Source organism: Bufo gargarizans, chromosome 4 (genome assembly GCF_014858855.1).
Source record: "Bufo gargarizans isolate SCDJY-AF-19 chromosome 4, ASM1485885v1, whole genome shotgun sequence".
Lineage (NCBI taxonomy): Eukaryota > Metazoa > Chordata > Amphibia > Anura > Bufonidae > Bufo > Bufo gargarizans.
The window spans coordinates 121,619,014-121,639,665 of NC_058083.1; the positions used below are offsets into that span (position 1 = coordinate 121,619,014).

Consider the following 20,652-nt stretch of genomic DNA (forward strand, 5'->3'; position numbering starts at 1 on the left):
GGCACTTTTACAATGGGCCATTATTAGGAGAAAGAGAATCTAGGAACATTCCTTCTTGATAATATCCCCAAAGGTTGGACCTTGTAAAGGAGCTCCTTCCAAACAATGTATTTACTTGTGAAGCAAGTCTAAATAAAATGAGGAAATAATTTTCTATTAGTTCTAACTCTCCTTTTTTTGTTAAACTATGATTTCCATGTGCTGTAATATACAGACAGTCTACTTTGCTCAATATTACATTCCTCTCTATTTTGCTTCAATATATTGACAGTTTATGAGCTATACATTTCTCTGGAGCAAATGGGTTATAAATGCTGGCAAACACAAAGCTCTCTTGGGAAATTATATTCTCCCTTTGCTGGCATTACCTCTAGGGAGCTTTTGTATATTATTAGTACCTGGATTGTTATATGGACCATCAATAAAACACCAGCATTAACATATATAAACCAGGATTTCTTTGAGGCTATGGTTTGTCAGCAAATTAACAAAATGCCATTATTGGTAATCCTGTCACTAAATCCAATGTCTTTAACTAAGTTGCTTCTGAAATAAATAAGATTTGTGTTTACAAAAGGAAGAATAAGAAGAAAGTATTAGTACGTAAGTGTTAATTGATTCCATTCCAGGTGTCCTCTTCGTGTTGCAGTGTGCTGCTTTGATCTTGGTTGGTTTTCAACTTCCTCTTCATCACTGTCATCAGAGTCACCACTTGTGCTCTCTTCATCTTCTTCATCATCGTCCTCATCGTCTTCTACCTCCTCTTCTTCCTCACTTTCACCTTCTCCAGGGACATTTGTTTCATATTTCTATCATGGACAAATAAGACATTTCAAATACTAAATAGTCAATGCAAACATGGATATAGATGTTTTAATGTAGTCTCAAAATTTACAGGTCTGTGGACATTGCAAGGATTGCCTGGGTATCCAGACATTATATATATATATATATATATATATATATATATATATATACTTAAGAAATTCCATGGCACATCCAGCTCGTAAAATCAAAGTAGTTTATTTTTATTCACCAGACAGCGACGTTTCAGTCCACTAGCTAGGACCTTTCTCAAGCAGTGACCGAAACTGGTGAATAAAAAGCAACTACTTTGATTTTACGCCCTTTCTCAGCAAATGTACCAAAATGTTGTTGTCTGATGAATAAAAAGAAATTACTTTGATTTTACGCCCTGGATGTGCCTTGGAATTTCTTACATTTATTGATTATTTGGAGGTGGATAGCCCCTACAGCCGCTGGCACTCAAAACCTACACATTGAAACTGCTATGCTGCCCAGTGTTGTTTTATATATATTATTTTTTTAATAATTTTTTATTTTTTTTGCCAATTGGGATGGGACCAATCACTTCATGAAGGTATTCTACTAGAGATGCGTAAACCCGTGGAAGTTCGGTTTTGTCGGGTTTGGCAGAACTTCAGGTCAAAGTTCGGGTTCGGGACCTGAACCCGGATCCCATTAAAGTCAATGGGGACCCGAACTTCACTTTATTATTTTCCCTTATAACATGGTTATAAACGGAAAATAATAGCATTCTTAATGCTAAATAAAATGGCCATTGAGGGGTTAAAAATAATTTTAAAAACTCACCTCATCCACTTGATCGTGCAGCTGGTATCCTCTTCTTTCTTCTATGTGAAGGACCTGCAAAAGGACCTGCGATCATTCAGCAGGACCTGTGATAACATCACTGCGCTCACCACGTGGTGAGTGCACTGACGTCATTGCAGGTCCTTTTGTAGGTCGTGCAGAAAAAGGAAAGAAGAGGATACCGGCTGTGTGATCAAGTGCATGAGGTGAGTTTTTAAAATTATTTTTAACCCCTCAATGGCCATTTTATTTAGCATACTGTATTAAGAATGCTATTATTTTCCATTATAACCATATTAAAACAGAAAATAATAAAATCACCCGAACACCGAACCCAAACTTCAGGGAAAAAGTCTGGGTTTGGGTCCGGTTACCCGAACTCGCAAAGTTCGGTACAAACCCGCTCAACCCTATATTCTACCTAATAATATTGCATTCCATCCCACAATTTGTAGTAAATTCACAATACAATAGATGTTTTCATAATTTTTTTGATCCTCTGGCAATCCTGCAATGGTTTGGGGAGATTTTAGTATCTGTGATGACAGAAATGGAATAGTGGTTAGTTTTTGTATTTCTAACAGTGTCTATAGCTGTGTTGTTATTGGCATTTTATTTATATAGGTGAAACTACAATTCATGTGGATAGGCTTAGTATTAGTAAAGCTAATGACCCACATTTATTAATCAGTTTACACCCATTTTTGGCTTGTATTGAGCCCCAAAAGATTTAGTGCAATTTGTGAAAGAAGTCAAATATTTGCTCAAAAGTTAAATTCCTAGTCAAAAGTAGAAAAAATGAATACATACAGGGGCACATTTATTAAGACAGGAATTTTAGATGCCAGTCTTAATAAAGCCCTATAGCTAGCTGGTGGTGGTTCCACCAAAGTTATGAAGAGGATTAACTCTTGCACCACCATTTGCGCCTGAAATATAACCAATTTAGGCATATTTCAGATTAATAAATGACTCCACAGTACTTAATACTAAAGACAGAAAATTGTGCAAATTTTGACACAAATCCAAGCCTGTTATGCACAAGATTTAATTTTTTATTTACAAAGTGCAAATTACACTGAATTTATTAAGATTTATGCACCTATGTGTGAGCCTTCTATACTATATCTGCACATAAAATTAGATTTGTCCAATGAACTAAAACCATTGATTTAATATGGAATAAAAGCAATACATTACCGTAATTGCTGGATAATAAAGGTTATTGTTATACTTAAAAAGGTTCAAGACTATAGAAAAGAGACTCAGGGCCATGTAAAAAGAAATGGACTGTGTTAAGGCCATGTGTCTGGACCTTTAAAATAACTGTTCTGGCTTTTTACCTCAGAATTGCCGTATCTAATTTTTTTAACATAACCCAGGTCTTCGGCTGTATTGTACTTTAACATTTTGGTTACCTAAAATAACTGCTTAAATATAATGGAAAACCTCACAGCAGAAATATTTTTCAGAAGTGGCAATTACACGCTACACATGTTTCATAGCTTGTGACTAAAACATCATCCTCCACAACTTACACAAAATGTAAGATAATAGAGCTTCTTGCAATAAATATTTTGACAAGCAAATACACTGAATTCAGAATATCATTAGATCTGAAAATTAAATTCCCCAAAAGCCGATGAAAAATATACTAAATGTATTTTATTGTTGAATACACAAAGATAGGTAGTAGAAGAAGTGTGCATCAAATATGAGCCTTACTTATATATAGAGATGAGCGAATCAAAGTTGACAAAGTGAAATTCCATCTGAATTTCAGGAAAAATTAGATTTACACCAAATCTGAATTTAATGACTCTTTGTGGTAACTAGAGATGAGCGAATTGAAGTTGGCGAAGTGGAATTTGATCCAAATTTTTGGACAAATTAAATTTGCACCGAATGCAAATTTCCTTATGCTTTGTGCTGCTGTATGTGTAAGGACACGGAGTATGGAACTCTGGGAACGAGGGATCACCCGCAATGCCATGCATGCAGCCAATCAGCAGCCAGCCCTGTGATGTCACCTCTCTATAAATAGCCTCAGCCATCTTCCAGTGTAGTAGTTTTGTTAAGTTTCTTAGTGCAGATAGAGGCGTGAGGAAGTGCTAGGGACAGTGGTAGAAAAGACTTTAAATCTATTATGCTGTATAGAAGTTCAGGGAAAGGATAGGGAGGAATTATTCCACAGTATTGAAGCAGAACAGGGTTCAGCAGAGGAGTTTATAGCCTGGTAATAGGAACAATTCTATTTCACCTTGCTGCACTGACTGGGGATCCAAATTGCCATTATACAGCTCTGTAATTCCAGCAAACCATTCTTGTTATTGGGGTGCAAGTGCTGTTTGATACAGCCATTAACAGGGTTTATTAGGTTTATTAGAAGGAAATATTTCTATGTCTTATTTGCCCTTGTGTGGTGCAGTTGTATGTTCTAAAGCATTTTTTTGTCTTGTATTATTATTTTTTTAAATAGTCTTATTAGCCTTTGTGTGGTAAAGTGTGAAAATTACAGCCCTTTTTGGAGTGTATTATTGGCAAAAAAATATATATTATTTGCCGTTCAGCGGTAAAGTTATATGTTCTAAAACTTTTTGTGGCTTGTATAAGTGGAAAAAAATAAGGGCATATTTGCTGTTTAGCGGTGCAGTTATATGTTCTAAAGCCCTTTTTGGCGTCTATTAGTGGCACAAAATGATATATTATTTGCCATTTAGAGGACCAGTTATATGTTCTAAAGCCCTTTTTGTCATGTATTAGTGGCAAAAAAATGCATATTATTTGTCGTTCAACTGTGCCTTTATATGTTCTAAAGCCTTTTGTGTACCATATTAGAGGCATAAAAAAAAGTATTTGCTGTTGTGTGGTGAAGTGAGAAAATTACTGTCCTAAGTAAAATAAATATTGAGTTTGTTTTTCTGTTAACCCTTGCTTTGTAAAAGTAAAAAAAAAAAAAAAAATGTAAAATCTGCCCAAAAAGTGAAATTTTTGAATTTTATCTCTATTTTCCATGAATTCTTGTGAAACATAGAAACATAGAATGTGTCGGCAGATAAGAACCACTTGGCCCATCTAGTCTGCCCAATATACTAAATACTATGGATATCCCCTGGCCATATCTTATATGAAGGATGGCCTTATGCCTATCCCATGCATGCTTAAACTCCTTCACTGTATTTGCAGCTACCACATCTGCAGGAAGGCTATTCCATGCATCTACTACTCTCTCAGTAAAGTAATACTTCCTGATATTACTTTTAAACCTTTGCCCTGTAATTTAAAACTATGTCCTCTTGTAGCTAGCAGTTTTTCTTCTTTTAAATATTCTCTCCTCTTTTACCTTGTTGATTCCCTTTATGTATTTAAAAGTTTCTATCATATCCCCTCTGTCTCGTCTTTCTTCCAAGCTATACATGTTAAGGTCCTTTAATCTTTCCTGGTAAGTTTTATCCTGCAATCCATGTAACAGTTTAGTAGCTCTTCTCTGAACTCTCTCCAAAGTATCAATATCCTTCTAGAGATATGGTCTCCAGTACTGAGCACAATACTCCAAATGAGGTCTCACTAGTGCTCTGTAGAGCGGCATGAGCACCTCCCTCTTTCTACTGATAATTCCTCTCCCTATACACCCAAGCATTCTGCTAGCATTTCCTGCTGCTCTAGGACATTGTCTGCCTACCTTTAAGTTTTCAGAAATAATGATCCCTAAATCCCTTTCCTCAGATACTGAGGTTAGGACTGTATCACTGATTTTATATTCTGCTCTTGGGTTTTTACGCCCCAGGTGCATTATCTTGCACTTATCAACATTACATTTTAGTTGCCAGATTTTTTACCATTCCTCTAGTTTTCCTAAGTTCTTTTCCATTTGGTATATCCCTCCAGGAACATCAACCCTGTTACAAATCTTTGTGTCATCAGCAAAAAGACACACCTTACCATTGAGGCCTTCTGCAATTTCACTGATAAAGATATTAAACAATATGGGTCCTAGAACAGATCCCTGAAGTACCCCACTGGTAACAAGACCTTGGTCTGAATATACTCCATTGACTACAACCCTCTGTTGCCTGTCCCTCAGCCACTGCCTAATCCATTCAACAATATGGGAGTCCAAGCCCAAAAATTGCACTTTATTGATAAGCCTTCTATGTGGGACAGTATCAAGTAGGGTTTCCATTCATTTCCCCACTATTGATGTCAGGCTTACTGGCCTATAATTGCCCGATTCCTCCCTACTACCTTTCTTATGATACACCTGAAACACCTAAAGGGTTAACAAAATTTGTAAAATCAGTTTTGAATACCTTGATGGGTGTAGTTTCTTAGATGGGGTCACTTTTATGGAGTTTCTACCCTAGGGGTACATCAGGTTTTTTTAAAATGGGACATGGTGTAAAAAAAAAAACAGTCCAGCAAAAGCTGCAAAAACTGTATGGCATTCCTTTCCTTATGACCCTTCAGAATGAGGGCCATAAATATTGAGTTTGGTTTGGCTGTTAAACCTTGCTTTGTAACTGGAAAAAAAAATATTAAAATGGAAAATCTGCCAAAAAAGTGAAATTTTGAAATTGTATCTCTAAATTCCATTAATTCTTGTGAAACACCTAAAGGGTTAACAAAGTTTGTAAAATCAGTTTTAAATACCTTGAGGGGTGTAGTTTACAGAATGGGGTCATTTTTAGGTGGTTTCTATTATGTAAGCCTCGCAAAGTGACTTCAGACCTGAACTGGTCCCTAAAAATTGGGTTTTTGAAAATTTCTGAAAAATTTCAAGATTTGCTTCTAAATTTCTAAGCCTTGTAATGTCCCCAAAAAATAAAATATAATTCCCAAAAGGAACCAAACATGAAGTAGACATATGGAGAATGTAAAGTAATAACTATTTTTGGAGGTATTACTATGTATTATAGAAGTAGAGAAATTGAAACTTGGAAATTTGTAATTTTTTACAAATTTTTGGTAAACTTGGTATTTTTTATAAATAAAAATGAATTTTTTTAACTTCATTTTACCAGTGTCATGAAGTACAATATGTGACAAAAAAAAAACAATCGCATAATGGCCTTGATAAGTCAAAGCGTTTTAAAGTTATCAGCTCTTAAAGTGACACTGGTCAGATTTGCAAAAAATGGCCTGGTACTTAAGGTGAAATAGGGCCGAGTCCTTAAGGGGTTAAAGGAAATGTGTCACCAACATTTTTATCTGCCAGTTAAAAGTAGATAGTGACACATCTACTTTTTATCCAATCTGCTTTTGTTTTCTGATTGTAGACTTTTTTTATTCTATTTCCTGAGCTGTTATACAGCATTAAAATTGGTTTATGGCAGCCCCATGGACCATAGACACAATGTTAATGAGGGGACCTCATTGACTTCTATGGGAGAGTTTTCTAGGCATGCTCTGTGAGCTGTGCAGAGGTCATTGAACATAGAAAAAATAGATACAATCTGACAATCATATATTGTAGATGGAGGATCCTGTCTTTTCTATACACAGAAGTGATATTTCCTTCTCATTACAGGCAGGTTTAGAATAATACAGACTATAACTGCAGTAAAGTGATCTGCACAGACCAAGAAGTGGAACCTATTATTAGTCTTCGTGGCCAGTGTGAAAACTGCAGGATTTTATGTTTTTTGTTTAAATAGTTATTAACATGGAAAATTAAAAACAACATCACCGAAAATTATTTAAAAATATGTTAAACATAAAACGTGATTTAAACAATAGCCCATTTTCTGATGACACACTCCCTTTAAGATCCAGGGGTGTAGCTACATGCGGGTGCAAATGTAACAGTTGTCCAAAGACCCTGTTAAAATGAAGTTAACACCGCTAGTATAAATGGCACATAATAAGTGAGGAGTCCTGTTATAGACTTTTCTTTTGCCCCCAGCATATTTAAATTAGATTAAAAAAAAATTGCCATATTACTTAAAATGCTAGTACATACTGGTACATACAGTAAAATATGGAATGCTGGGACTAAGGGAAAATATGTGTAAATTGTGTAATAGAAAACAGAGGGTGGTTATTAATGGTGCATTCTCAGATTGCTTCATTTACCATTGGGGTACTACAAGTTCTTTAATGAGCCTCCTTCCTCTGAATATATTTAACTAGCTGAAGGTCCCGACTTCATACGGGTATATTTTATCTATTTATTTAATATTTGTGTGTGTTGTTAAAAGATATTGACAGTATCCACTATAACAGTGACATCTACAGTACCCTGCCTTCTTAACAGTGACCTCTACAGCCCCCACCCCTTAATATTGACCCCCCACAGTGCCCCGTCTCCTTAAAATTGGACCCCCACAGCAGCCCACCCCCTTAACTTTTACCTTCACAGCAGCCTTCCCCTTTAACAGTGAGTTCCACAGCACCCCGCCCCCTTGACAGTGACCTCTACAGGGGCCTGCCCCCTTAACAGTGACCTCTACAGCACCTGCCCCTTAAAACTGACCATACGTTATAGTCCTCTTAACTGTGACCTCCACCATTCCCGGCCCCCTTAACAGAGACCTCCACAGCGACTGCCTCTTTAACTGTGACTGTCACAGTACCCTGCTCCCTTAACAGTGACCTCCACTGTACCCCGCTCCCTTAACAGTGCCCTCACAGTACCCCGCTGCCTTAACAGTGACCTCACAGTACCCCACTGCCCCTTTAATAGTTGCCTCCACAGTCCTCTTCTCCCTTAACAGTGGCCTCCGCAGTGCCTGCCCCTTAAACAGTGACCTACACGGCGGCCTTCCCCCTCAACAGTAACATCCTCAGCGTCCTCCCCTTTAACAGCGACCTCCACAGCAGACACCCCTTTATTAGTGACCTCCATAATACCCTGTATCCTTAAACAGTGATTTACACAATATCCCGCCTCCTTAACAGTGACCTCCACAAAGCTCTGTTCCCTTAAAATGTGACTTTAATAACACCCCCCCCCCATTAACGATGACCTTTACAGCACCCCTGTCATGGAACCATGAACCAGACGTACAACAAGAGATAAGTGGAAATAAGAAGGCTTTATTGAAAATCAAGCTGTAAGGCAAAAGTCCAAACGGATGGCTAAACCGAAGCAGGGTCTTGCGAAGCCAGAGGTCAGGAACCAGAAGGGTAGTCAGACAAAGCCTGGATCAGGAACCAGCAGGGTAGTCAGACGAAGCCTGGATCAGGAACCAGCAGGGTAATCAGACGAAGCCTGGATCAGGAACCAGCAGGGTAGTCAGATAAAGCCAGGATCAGGAACCAGAAGCAGCAGCAGTCTTAGAAGCATGTGAACACAGGAGGACCAAGCAAGGAACTGAAGCCACAGACCTCCTATATATATGAGCTAGGCATCCAGCTCCTCCCAGTGGGAAGGAGAAGCCGCAGGGTGGGAGGCTACAAGAAACCCAGAAACCAAGATGGCCGCCAGCACATGTCAAACGAAGGAGAACAGCAAGAAGGTAAGACCATGACAGTACCTCCCCCTCAAGGGCCCCTCCTCCGCGGAGTAAAGAACGGTTTCTGAGGGAAGCGTGCGTGGAAGGCTCGGAGCAAGGCAGGAGCAAGGACATCTGCGGAGGGAACCCAGGAACGCTCCTCTGGACCATAACCACGCCAATGGACCAAAAACTGCACCCGACCGCGGACCAGGCGTGAGTCCAGGATATTGCTCACCTCATACTCCTCACGATTGCCCACTTGGACCGGACGAGGCCGAGGGACCGAGGAAGTGAAACGATTACACACCAGTGGCTTCAACAGGGAGACATGAAACACGTTGGAGATCCGCATGCCAGGAGGAAGCGCAAGGGCATAGGCTACCGGGTTTACCCTGCGAAGCACTCGGAAGGGACCAACAAAGCGAGGCGCCAGCTTGGGAGTGGGCACACGAAGGTTGAGGTTGCGGGTGGACAACCATACGCGGTCTCCGACCTGGTAGGAAGGAGCGGGCGCTCGTCTGCGATCAGCCTGGAGTCTCTGGCGCCGCGCAGAGACCTCAAGGGACCTCTGGATCTGTACCCAAGAAGCACGTAGGACGGAAAGGTGATCCTCCACAGCCGGAATATCCTGGGGAGAGAATACCTCCGGTAACGCGGCAGGTTGGAACCCATAATTGGCCATGAAGGGAGACGTCCCAGAGGAAGAGTTCACCGCCGTGTTCCTGGCAAACTCAGCTTAAGGCAGGAGGTCAACCCAATTGTCTTGGTGATCGGAGACATAGCAACGAAGGAATTGCTCCAAGGCCTGATTGGATCGTTCTGCGGCCCCATTGGACTGAGGGTGGTAGGCTGAGGAGAAAGAGAGATGAATCCCGAACTGGGAGCAAAAGGCGCGCCAGAACCTGGACACAAACTGACTCCCCCGATCCGACACAATCTCCTTGGGCAAACCGTGCAACCGGAAGACCTCCCTGGCAAAAATCGAGGCCAACTCTTGTGCAGAGGGTAACTTCTTGAGAGGAACACAGTGGCACATTTTGGAAAACCGATCCACAATCATGAGAATGACCGTATGGCCTCGGGATGCAGGGAGGTCCACAATGAAATCCATCCCCAGGTGTGACCATGGACGCTCCCCGGTGGCTATGGGTTGCAAAAGGCCCAACGGAAGGTGCCGAGGGGACTTACTCTGGGCACAAACGGAGCATGCCGCTACATATGCGGCGATGTCGGAACGTAGAGAAGGCCACCAGAACAGACGTGAAACAGCCCAGGACAGCTGATTCTTTCCAGGATGCCCCGCGGCCTTGGAGTTATGGTAGGTTCGCAACAACCGAGTGCGCAACTCCTCAGGCACAAAACATCTGCCGTTGGGTCTCCCAGAGGGAGCACCAGATTGAGCCGCCAAAATCTGCTCACCCAGGGGAGAGGTCAGGCTGGTGCGAATAGCGGCCAGGATCTGATTCGGAGGTATGACCGAAGTCGGAATCGACTCCTCCCCTGACAGCTCGGAGTACTGCCGTGATAAGGCATCCGCTCTGATGTTCTTGGAACCGGGTAGGTAGGAGACCACGTAATTAAAACGTGACAAGAACAGAGCCCATCTGGCCTGACGTGGTGTCAATCTCTTGGCCTCAGAGAGGTAGGTCAGATTCTTGTGGTCCGTCAGGATGAGCACCGGAACAACCGAGCCCTCGAGCAAGTGCCTCCATTCTTTAAGGGCCTGCACGATGGCCAATAACTCCCTGTCACCAATCTGATAGTTGCACTCCGCGGAAGACAGTTTCCGGGAGTAAAACCCACAAGGAAGCAGAGGACCGTCTGGTGTTCTACGCTGAGACAGAAGGGCGCCTACTCCCGTCTCAGACGCGTCCACCTCGAGGACAAAAGGCAACCCAGGGTTGGGATGCGACAGAATCGGAGCCGACACAAAGGCGGACTTTAGAGCCTCAAAAGCTCGGATGGCCTCGAGCGGCCAGACCTGGGGATTACTGCCCTTCCTGGTCAGATCCGTGAGAGGCTTGGCTAGCATGGAAAAGTCCCTGATGAACTTCCGATAATAATTGGCGAAGCCCAAAAAGCGCTGCAGGGCACGAAGACCACTGGGCTGGGGCCACTGTAAGACAGCCGAAACCTTCTCAGGATCCATGGAGAACCCCTCAGCGGAAATGATGTAACCTAAGAAGGTTACCTGGGATCGGTGAAATTCGCATTTCTCAAGCTTACCGAACAGCTTGTTCTCTCGTAACCGTTGCAACACTCGTCTGACATCCAGAATGTGGGCCTCCATGGATTCAGAATATACCAAGATGTCATCCAAATAGACCACCACACACTGCTGCAACAGGTCACGGAAAACATCGTTGATGAATTCCTGGAAGACTGCAGGCGCATTGCACAACCCAAAGGGCATAACCAAGGATTCATAATGACCGGTCCTGGTGTTAAACGCGGTCTTCCACTCATCGCCCGCCTTGATCCTTACCAGGTTATATGCCGCCCTCAGGTCGAGTTTGGTAAAGACCGTGGCCCCTTTGAGGCGATCGAACAGCTCGGAAATCAAGGGTATCGGGTAAGCGTTCTTGATCGTGATGCGATTGAGACCCCTGTAATCGATGCAAGGCCTCAACTCACCTCCCTTCTTTTTCACAAAGAAAAATCCAGCCCCTGCCGGGGACGAGGATTTGCGAATGTGTCCGCGTGAAAGCACCTCCCTCACGTACTCCTCCATGGCCTCATTCTCCGCTACCGACAGTGGATAGACTTTGCCACGAGGAGGAACGGCACCAGATTGTAACTCTATGGCACAATCGTATGGGCGGTGCGGAGGTAGGGCAACCTTATCGAATACATCCCGGTACTCCTCGTATTCAGGAGGCAACAGAGAGTCCGAGGAAGTACACAGCAACTTGACAGGCCCATGGATGCAACTAGCCCCACACTGCGGTGACCACGAGAGGATCTCGGCCGATCTCCAATCGAAAGTCGGATTATGCTTCTGGAGCCAGGGGTACCCCAAGACCACCGAGTAGTGTGGAGACGAAATAACCTGGAGACAGACCGACTCTCTGTGAACGGCACCAATGGCCATCCCCACTGGAAGGGTCTCCTGAGTCACGTGTGGCGGCAGAAGGGGTCTGCCGTCTATCGCCTCAAGAGCCAGTGGGGAACCTCGAGGCTGCAGAGGAATGGAATTGGCGGCAGCGAACACACTATCAATGAACAAACCACCAGCACCAGAGTCCACCAACGCCTGGGTCGTCACCGAGCCCCCGACCCAGGAGAGGACAACAGTAATCAGTGGTTTGTCAACACGGGAAACCGGGGACGAGGAGACTCCACCCAAGATCTGCCCCCGACAGGATCTCAGGTGCGAGCGTTTCCCGGACGGTTCGGGCATGCCAACCGAAAATGCCCACCGAGACCACAGTACATGCATCGGCCCTCGCGTCTCCGGAGTACCCTCTCCCCCTCGGACAGGCGAGCAAACCCCAGCTGCATGGGTTCACCCCCAGACAAGTCATCCCCAGGAGGCGTGGGAGGAGAGGGAGGCATGGGTGGGACAGCAAACGTAGGCGCCAATCTGTTAGAAGACCTCCGCAGGCTCTCCTTAAAGGAAGGTCTCTCCCTGAGTCTGGTGTCAATCAAAATCAGGAAAGAAATAAGGGACTCGAGCTCCACTGGTAGGTCCTTAGCTGCAACCTCATCCTTCAAGGCATCCGAGAGACCATGAGAGAAAGCAGCGACCAGAGCCTCATTATTCCAGCCCACCTCTGCTGCCAGGGTACGAAACTCAATGGCGTATTCAGCTACGGATCGTGAACCCTGTCTGATGGACATAAGGAGCTTCGCAGCAGAGGCAGCACGAGCCGGCACATCGAATACCTTCCGAAGAGAAGCAACAAAACCGGAAAACTCGGCAACCACCGGATTGTTGTTCTCCCATAAAGGGCTGGCCCAGGCCAAGGCCTTGTCCGAGAGCAGCGAGATCAAGAAGCCCACCTTTGATCTCTCAGTAGGAAAGGCATGTGGCAGCAACTCGAAATAAATGCCCACCTGGTTAAGGAAACCTCGGCACTGAGTTGGCTCTCCCCCAAAGCGCTGTGGAAGGGGGGCAGAACCGGTCATACCCCGAAACACCGCAGGCGCAGCAACAGGTGTCGGGGTAGACTCTGGCGCAACAACCGGAGCGGCAGTAGGAGCGGGCCCAGGAGCGACAACCGACCCATCGGCAACGGAAGCTAAATGAGCCGTGCGTTCAAGCAGGGTTTGCAACGCCACAGCGAACCGACCCAACAGTTGATCCTGCTGATCAAGTCTGGCAACCAGCGTAGGTAGCGAGGATGGCCCTGTACCGTCAGAATTCATGGCTTGGTCCTAATGTCATGGAACCATGAACCAGACGTACAACAAGAGATAAGTGGAAATAAGAAGGCTTTATTGAAAATCAAGCTGTAAGGCAAAAGTCCAAACGGATGGCTAAACCGAAGCAGGGTCTTGCGAAGCCAGAGGTCAGGAACCAGAAGGGTAGTCAGACGAAGCCTGGATCAGGAACCAGCAGGGTAGTCAGACGAAGCCTGGATCAGGAACCAGCAGGGTAATCAGACGAAGCCTGGATCAGGAACCAGCAGGGTAGTCAGACGAAGCCAGGATCAGGAACCAGAAGCAGCAGCATTCTTAGAAGCATGTGAACACAGGAGGACCAAGCAAGGAACTGAAGCCACAGACCTCCTATATATATGAGCTAGGCATCCAGCTCCTCCCAGTGGGAAGGAGAAGCCGCAGGGTGGGAGGCTACAAGAAACCCAGAAACCAAGATGGCCGCCAGCACATGTCAAACGAAGGAGAACAGCAAGAAGGTAAGACCATGACAACCCCGCCCCTTAACACTGACCTCTATAGTGGACCGCCCCCTTAACTGTGACTTACACCATTCCCTGCCCCCTTAACAGAGATCTCCACAGCACCCGCCCCTTTAACAGTGACATCCACAGCAGTGGCCCCTTTATTAGTGACCTCCACAGTACCCCGTCTCCTTAACAGTGATTTGCACAACACCCAGTCTCCTTAACAGTGGCCTCTACAGCAATCTGCCCCTTAACACTGACCTCCATAGCATACTGCCCCCTTAACTGTGACCTCCACAACAGCCTGCTTCTAGGGTGGCCAGAGGTACGGTTTTAGGGTGGAAAGTCCGGCTTTCAGACTCCCTGTCCTCCGTCCGGCATAGGGACTGGACGGACACAGGGATGTCCTTTTGAACAGTTCACTCTCAGACAACAGCACTGTGCTATCTAAGCGAGAGCTGCAGGGAGAAAGTCACCATCCCTCCCATCCCTGCAGACGACAGAAGTTGATTTTAACCTTAATTTTTTCAATTCCCATCAGCTGCGGAGTGGGAGGGGATGTGGCTTAGAGGGACCAGGGGTGGGGTTTTTAAGTAAGTTTTTTGAGGGTGGCCTGAAAGGCCACCCTACCTGCCCCTGCACTCCACTCCCATAACGGTGTCATCCACAGCTCCCTGCCCCTTAAATCTGACCTATAGCAGTGAAGAAAAATGGCTGGGTTGTTATGGAAACCTGGTGTAAAACTGTGTGTATGTGGATACTAAGGGCCTGCAAGCTTCTTTTGACTGATAAGGGTCATGTGAGCAGGCTTCTATTGGCTAATGCATTTTTGGGGAATATCTCACGCAGGTATGGCCTTTTGAACAGCTCACTCTCAGACAGCAGCACTAAACTGTCTGAGCGTGAGCTGCAGGGAGAAAGTCACCGTCCCTCCCACCCCTGCAGCTGTCAGAAGTTGATTTCTACTTTAAGTTTTTCAATCCCTGTCAGCTACGGAGTGGGAAGGGTGTGGCCAAACCAAATCCGGGTTCGTGGCTTAGCGGGACCTGGCTGCAAGTTTTTTAAGTCTGTGTTTTGAGGGTGGCATGAATGGCCACCACCCTACCTTCCCCCTGAACTCTAAACTCCACAGCACACTGCAGGCTTCTATTGGCTAATGTAGGTCATGTGATGTGCCGTATTTGCATTTTTTGGGAATATCTCAGGAATTATACACGCTAGAGAGCTTAGACCTGGTCTAAAACCTTCCCATACACGTGATGTACCTGTGTGCCAAATTTGGTGATTGTAAATGCGACGGTGCAGATTCCTGTAGCGGACATACACACATACATACACTCAGCTTTATATATTAGATGACCTTGTAAAAGGCTTACAGAGTAGAGTTTGAAGATTATGCTATGCCCTGGAAGTTAATCAACACGGAGGAGGATAATATAAAAGTCATGAGTAGAGATGAGCGAACCCAAACTGTATAGTTCGGGTTCGTACCGAATTTTGGGGTGTCCGTGACACAGACCCGAACCCGAACATTTTCGTAAAAGTCCGGGTTCGGGTTCGGTGTTCGTCGCTTTCTTGGCGCTTTTTGAAAGGCTGCAATGCAGCCAATCAACAAGCGTCATACTACTTGCCCCAAGAGGCCGTCACAGCCATGCCTACTATTGGCATGGCTGTGATTGGCCAGTGCAGCATGTGACCCAGCCTCTATTTAAGCTGGAGTCACGTAGCGCCGCCCGTCACTCTGCTCTGATCAGTGTAACTCATCCAAAAGACTTTATTCAGTGATCGATCTGCAGCTGTGGATCATTGAACTGCTGCTAATCAATTGCTCACTGCTTTTAGGCTGCCCAGAGCGTTTTTCATTCACTTTTTTCTGGGGTGATCGGCGGCCATTTTGTGTCTTGTGGTGCGCCAGCACAAGCTGCCACCAAGTGCATTTAACCCTCAATAGTGTGGTTGTTTTTTGGCTAAATCCTACATCAGGGTCAAGCTGTCACACCAAGTGCATTTAACCATCAATAGTGTGGTTATTTTTTGGCCATATACTACATCAGGGGCAAGCTGAGCCTGTCACCAAGTGCATTTAAACCTCAATAGTGTGGTTGGTCAAGCTGTCACACCAAGTGCATTTAACCATCAATAGTGTGGTTATTTTTTGGCCATATACTAAATCAGGGGCAAGCTGAGCCTGTCACCAAGTGCATTTAACCCTCAATAGTGTGGTTGGTCAAGCTGTCACACCAAGTGCATTTAACCATCAATAGTGTGGTTATTTTTGGCCATATCCCAGTCTAATTCTGTCTGTAAACCTATACCTGTCACCCAGCGCCTAAATGATAGGCCTCAAATTTATAGTCAGCTAAATCTGTGGTTATTGCTGTGGCTGGGCAAGTTATTTAGTGTCCGTCAAAGCACAGTTTTTGTTCTGGGTTGAAATACAATTTCCAATTTAGCAATTCTCTAAATTAGTGGTTTCTGCTGTATCAGGCCTACTTTAAATTTATCCCTAAAAGGGTATATTAGATTCAAGGTGCTGATAGGGTCATTCTCAATAACTTCACACACACGCTACTGTGCATATACCAGTCTAATTCTGTCCGTAAACGTATACCTGTCACTAGTGGCGTCGCTAGAGGGGGGCGAGGGGGGGCAATTGCCCCCCCTATGTTGTTCCTTGCCCCCCCGGGTGCCCCCCCCCCGCTGATTCCCCCGAGTGAATACTAATGAGCGCTTCCATTATGGAAGCGCTCATTAGTACAGAAGGACCAGGAAGTGGTGAACGCTCTGTACTTACCACTTCCTGGTCCTCGGCTGTCGGCTGTGCAGGGCTGCGCACAGCGTGAGGTCGCTCTGTGACCTCACGCTGTGCGCGCCAGTTTAGAGCACAGTCGACTGAGGAGGGAGAAAATAGCAGGCGGCATCCATCCAGGAGCAGGAGAGGTAAGTGTGTTATTTTTTTTTTTTTTATAAAAAATGTGGCTGCTGGGGGCATTATGGGGGCTAATAGGAGGCATATGGGGGCTAATAGGAGGCATATGGGGGCATTTGGAGGCATATGGGGCTAATTGGAGGCATATTTGGGGGCTAATTAGAGGCATATTTGGGGGCTAATTAGAGGCATATTTGGGGGCTATTTGGAGGCATATGGGGGCATTTGGAGGCATATTTGGGGGCTAATTGGAGGCATATTTGGGGGCTAATAGGAGGCATATATGGCTAATAGGAGGCATATGGGGCTAATAGGAGGCATATGGGGGCTAATTGGAGGCATATGGGGGCTAATAGGAGGCATATGGGGGCTAATTGGAGGCATATGGGTTTAATTGGAGGCATATGGGGGCTAATTGGGGGCTAAATGGAGGCATATGGGGGATAATTGGAGGCATATGGGGGCTAATTGGAGGCATATGGGGTCTATGGGGCTAATTGGAGGCATATGGGGTTAATTGGAGGCATATGGGGGCTAATTGGGGGCTAATAGGAGGCATATGGGGGCTAATTGGGGGCTAATTGGAGGCATATGGGGGCTAATTGGAGGCATATGGGGTCTATGGGGCTATTTGGAGGCATATGGGGGCTAATTGGAGGCATATGGGGGCTAATTGGAGGCATATGGGGTCTATGGGGCTAATTGGAGGCATATGGGGTTAATTGGAGGCATATGGGGGCTAATTGGGGGCTAATAGGAGGCATATGGGGGCTAATTGGAGGCATATGGGGGCTAATAGGAGGCATATGGGGCTAATAGGAGGCATATGGGGGCTAATTGGAGGCATATGGAGCTAATTGGAGACATATGGGGGCTAATAAGAGGCATAATGGGGGCTAATAAGAGGCATAATGGGGGCTAATTAGAGGCATAATGTGGGCTAATGAGGCATAATGGGGGCTAATAAGAAGAATAATGGGGGCTAATGAGGCATAAGGGCTTATAATGGGGGCTAATGAGGCATAAGGGCTGATATGGGGGCTGATATGAGAGGCATAATGAGGGCTAATGAGAGGCATAATGTGTCATCCACAGATGCCCCCATAACAGTGTGTCTTCCACAGATCCACCATAACACTGCGCCTGTGCACTGACGGGAAACAGAAAGAAGGGGAAAGAATCCGTGGAAGCAAGCAGAGGACGGCACAGCAGACGACTGAATAGCTTCTTCTGTAAGTAAATTGCTTTATTGTAACTGTATCCCTGCAGACCGCAATTCTCTCGTATTTTGTAATCTTATTGATATATACTTATTTTGTTTTTGCCCCCCCATTTTTGACTGTGGTATCTTTGTGCCCCCCCCTATATATTGTTCCTAGAGTCGCCACTGCCTGTCACCCAGCGCCTAAATAATAGGCCTCAAATTTATAGTCAGCTAAATCTGTGGTTATTGCTGAGGCTGGGCAAGTTATTTAGTGTCCATCAAAGCACAGTTTTTGTTCTGAGTTGAAATACAATTCCCAATTTAGCAATTCTCTAAATTAGTGGTTTCTGCTGTATCAGGCCTACTTTAAATTTATCCCTAAAAGGGTATATTAGATTCAAGGTGCTGATAGGGTCATTCTCAATAACTTCACACACGCTACTGTGCATATCCCAGTCTAATTCTGTCTGTAAACGTATACCTGTCACCCAGCGCCTAAATAATAGGCCTTAAACTTATAGTCAGCTAAATCTGTGATTATTGCTGTGGCTGGGCAAGTTATTTAGTGTCCGTCAAAGCACAGTTTTTGTTCTGGGTTGAAATACAATTCCCAATTTAGCAATTCTCTAAATAAGTGGTTTCTGCTGTATCAGGCCTACTTTAAATCTATCCCTAAAAGGGTATATTAGATTCAAGGTGCTGATAGGGTCATTCTCAATAACTTCACACATGCTACTGTGCATATACCAGTCTAATTCTGTCCGTAAACGTATACCTGTCACCCAGCGCCTAAATAATAGGCCTCAAATTTATAGTCAGCTAAATCTGTGGTTATTGCTGTAGCTGGTCAAGTTATTTTGTGTCCGTCAAAGCACAGTTTTTGTTCTGGGTTGAAATACAATTCTCAATTTAGCAATTCTCTAAATTAGTGGTTTCTGCTGTATCAAGCCTACTTTAAATCTATCCCTAAAAGGGTATATTAGATTCAAGGTGCTGATAGGGTCATTCTCAATAACTTCACACACGCGCTACTGTGCATATCCCAGTCTAATTCTGTCTGAAAACGTATACCTGTCACCCAGTGCCTAAATAATAGGCCTCAAATTTATAGTCAGCTAAATCTGTGGTTATTGCTGTGGCTGGGCAAGTTATTTAGTGTCCGTCAAAGCACAGTTTTTATTCTGGGTTGAAATACAATTCCCAATTTAGCAGTTCTCTAAATTAGTGGTTTCTGCTGTATCAGGCCTACTTTAAATTTATCCCTAAAAGGGTATATTAGATTCAAGGTGCTGATAGGGTCATTCTCAATAACTTCACACACACGCTACTGTGCATATCCCAGTCTAATTCTGTCTGTAAACGTATACCTGTCACCCAGCACCTAAATAATAGGCCTCAAATTTATAGTCAGCTAAATCTGTGGTTATTGCTGTGGCTGGGCAAGTTATTTAGTGTCCGTCAAAGCACAGTTTTTGTTCTGGGTTGAAATACAATTCCCAATTTAGCAATTCTCTAAATTATTGGTTTCTGCTGTATCAGGCCTACTTTAAATTTATCCCTAAAAGGGTATATTAGATTTAAGATGCTGATAGGGTCATTCTCAATAACTTCACACAAACGCTACTGTGCATATCCCAGTCTAATTATGTCTTTAAACGTATACCTGTCACCCAGCGCCTAAATAATAGGCCTCAAATTTATATTCAGCTAAATCTGTGGTTACTGCTGTGCCTTTATTAGTGTAATACGGTACCTAAATAGATAGCCAGATAGTGTTAGGTGTCTGTAAAAAAAGGCCTGAATTTGAATTAAATACATTGGGCCAAATAATATTTTTGTTGTTGTGGTGAGCGATAACAATGAGGAAAACATCTAGTAAGGACGCGGACATGGTCGTGGTGGTGTTAGTGGACCCTCTGGTGCTGGGAGAGGACGTGGCCGTTCTGCCACAGCCACACGTCCTAGTGTACCAACTACCTCAGGTCCCAGTAGCCGCCATAATTTACAGTGATATTTGGTGGGGCCCAATGCCGTTCTAAGGATGGTAAGGCCTGAGCAGGTACAGGCATTAGTCAATTGGGTGGCCGACAATGGATCCAGCACGTTCACAGTATCTCCCACCCAGTCTTCTGCAGAAAGCGCACAGATGGCGCCTGAAAACCAAGCCCATCAGTCTGTCACATCACCCCCATGCATACCAGGGAAACTGTCTGAGCCTCAAGTTATGCAGCAGTCTCTTATGCTGTTTGAAGGCTCCGCTGGCAGGGTTTCCCAAGGGCATCCACCTAGCCCTTCCACAGCGGTGGAAGACATAGAATGCACTGACGCACAACCACTTATGTTTCCTGATGATGAGGACATGGGAATACCACCTCAGCACGTCTCTGATGATGACAAAACACAGGTGCCAACTGCTGCGTCTTTCTGCAGTGTGCAGACTGAACAGGAGGTCAGGGATCAAGACTGGGTGGAAGACGATGCAGGGGACGATGAGGTCCTAGACCCCACATGGAATGAAGGTGGTGCCACTGACTTTCACAGTTCCGAGGAAGAGGCAGTGGTGACACCGAGCCAACAGCGTAGCAAAAGAGGGAGCAGTGGGCAAAAGCAGAACACCCGCCG

General features: G+C 44.7%; 1 protein-coding gene across 1 annotated transcript in view; it reads right to left on the bottom strand.

The window, feature by feature from the left end:
* Positions 1-596: 596 nt before the first annotated feature.
* CLSTN2 (calsyntenin 2) overlaps positions 597-20,652 on the bottom strand; it is a 1,274,585-nt gene continuing 1,254,529 nt past the window's right edge. The window contains exon 17 of the mRNA XM_044290609.1: positions 597-809. Within this exon, the coding sequence (XP_044146544.1) occupies positions 597-809 (213 nt within the window). The remainder of the gene's footprint in view (positions 810-20,652) is intronic.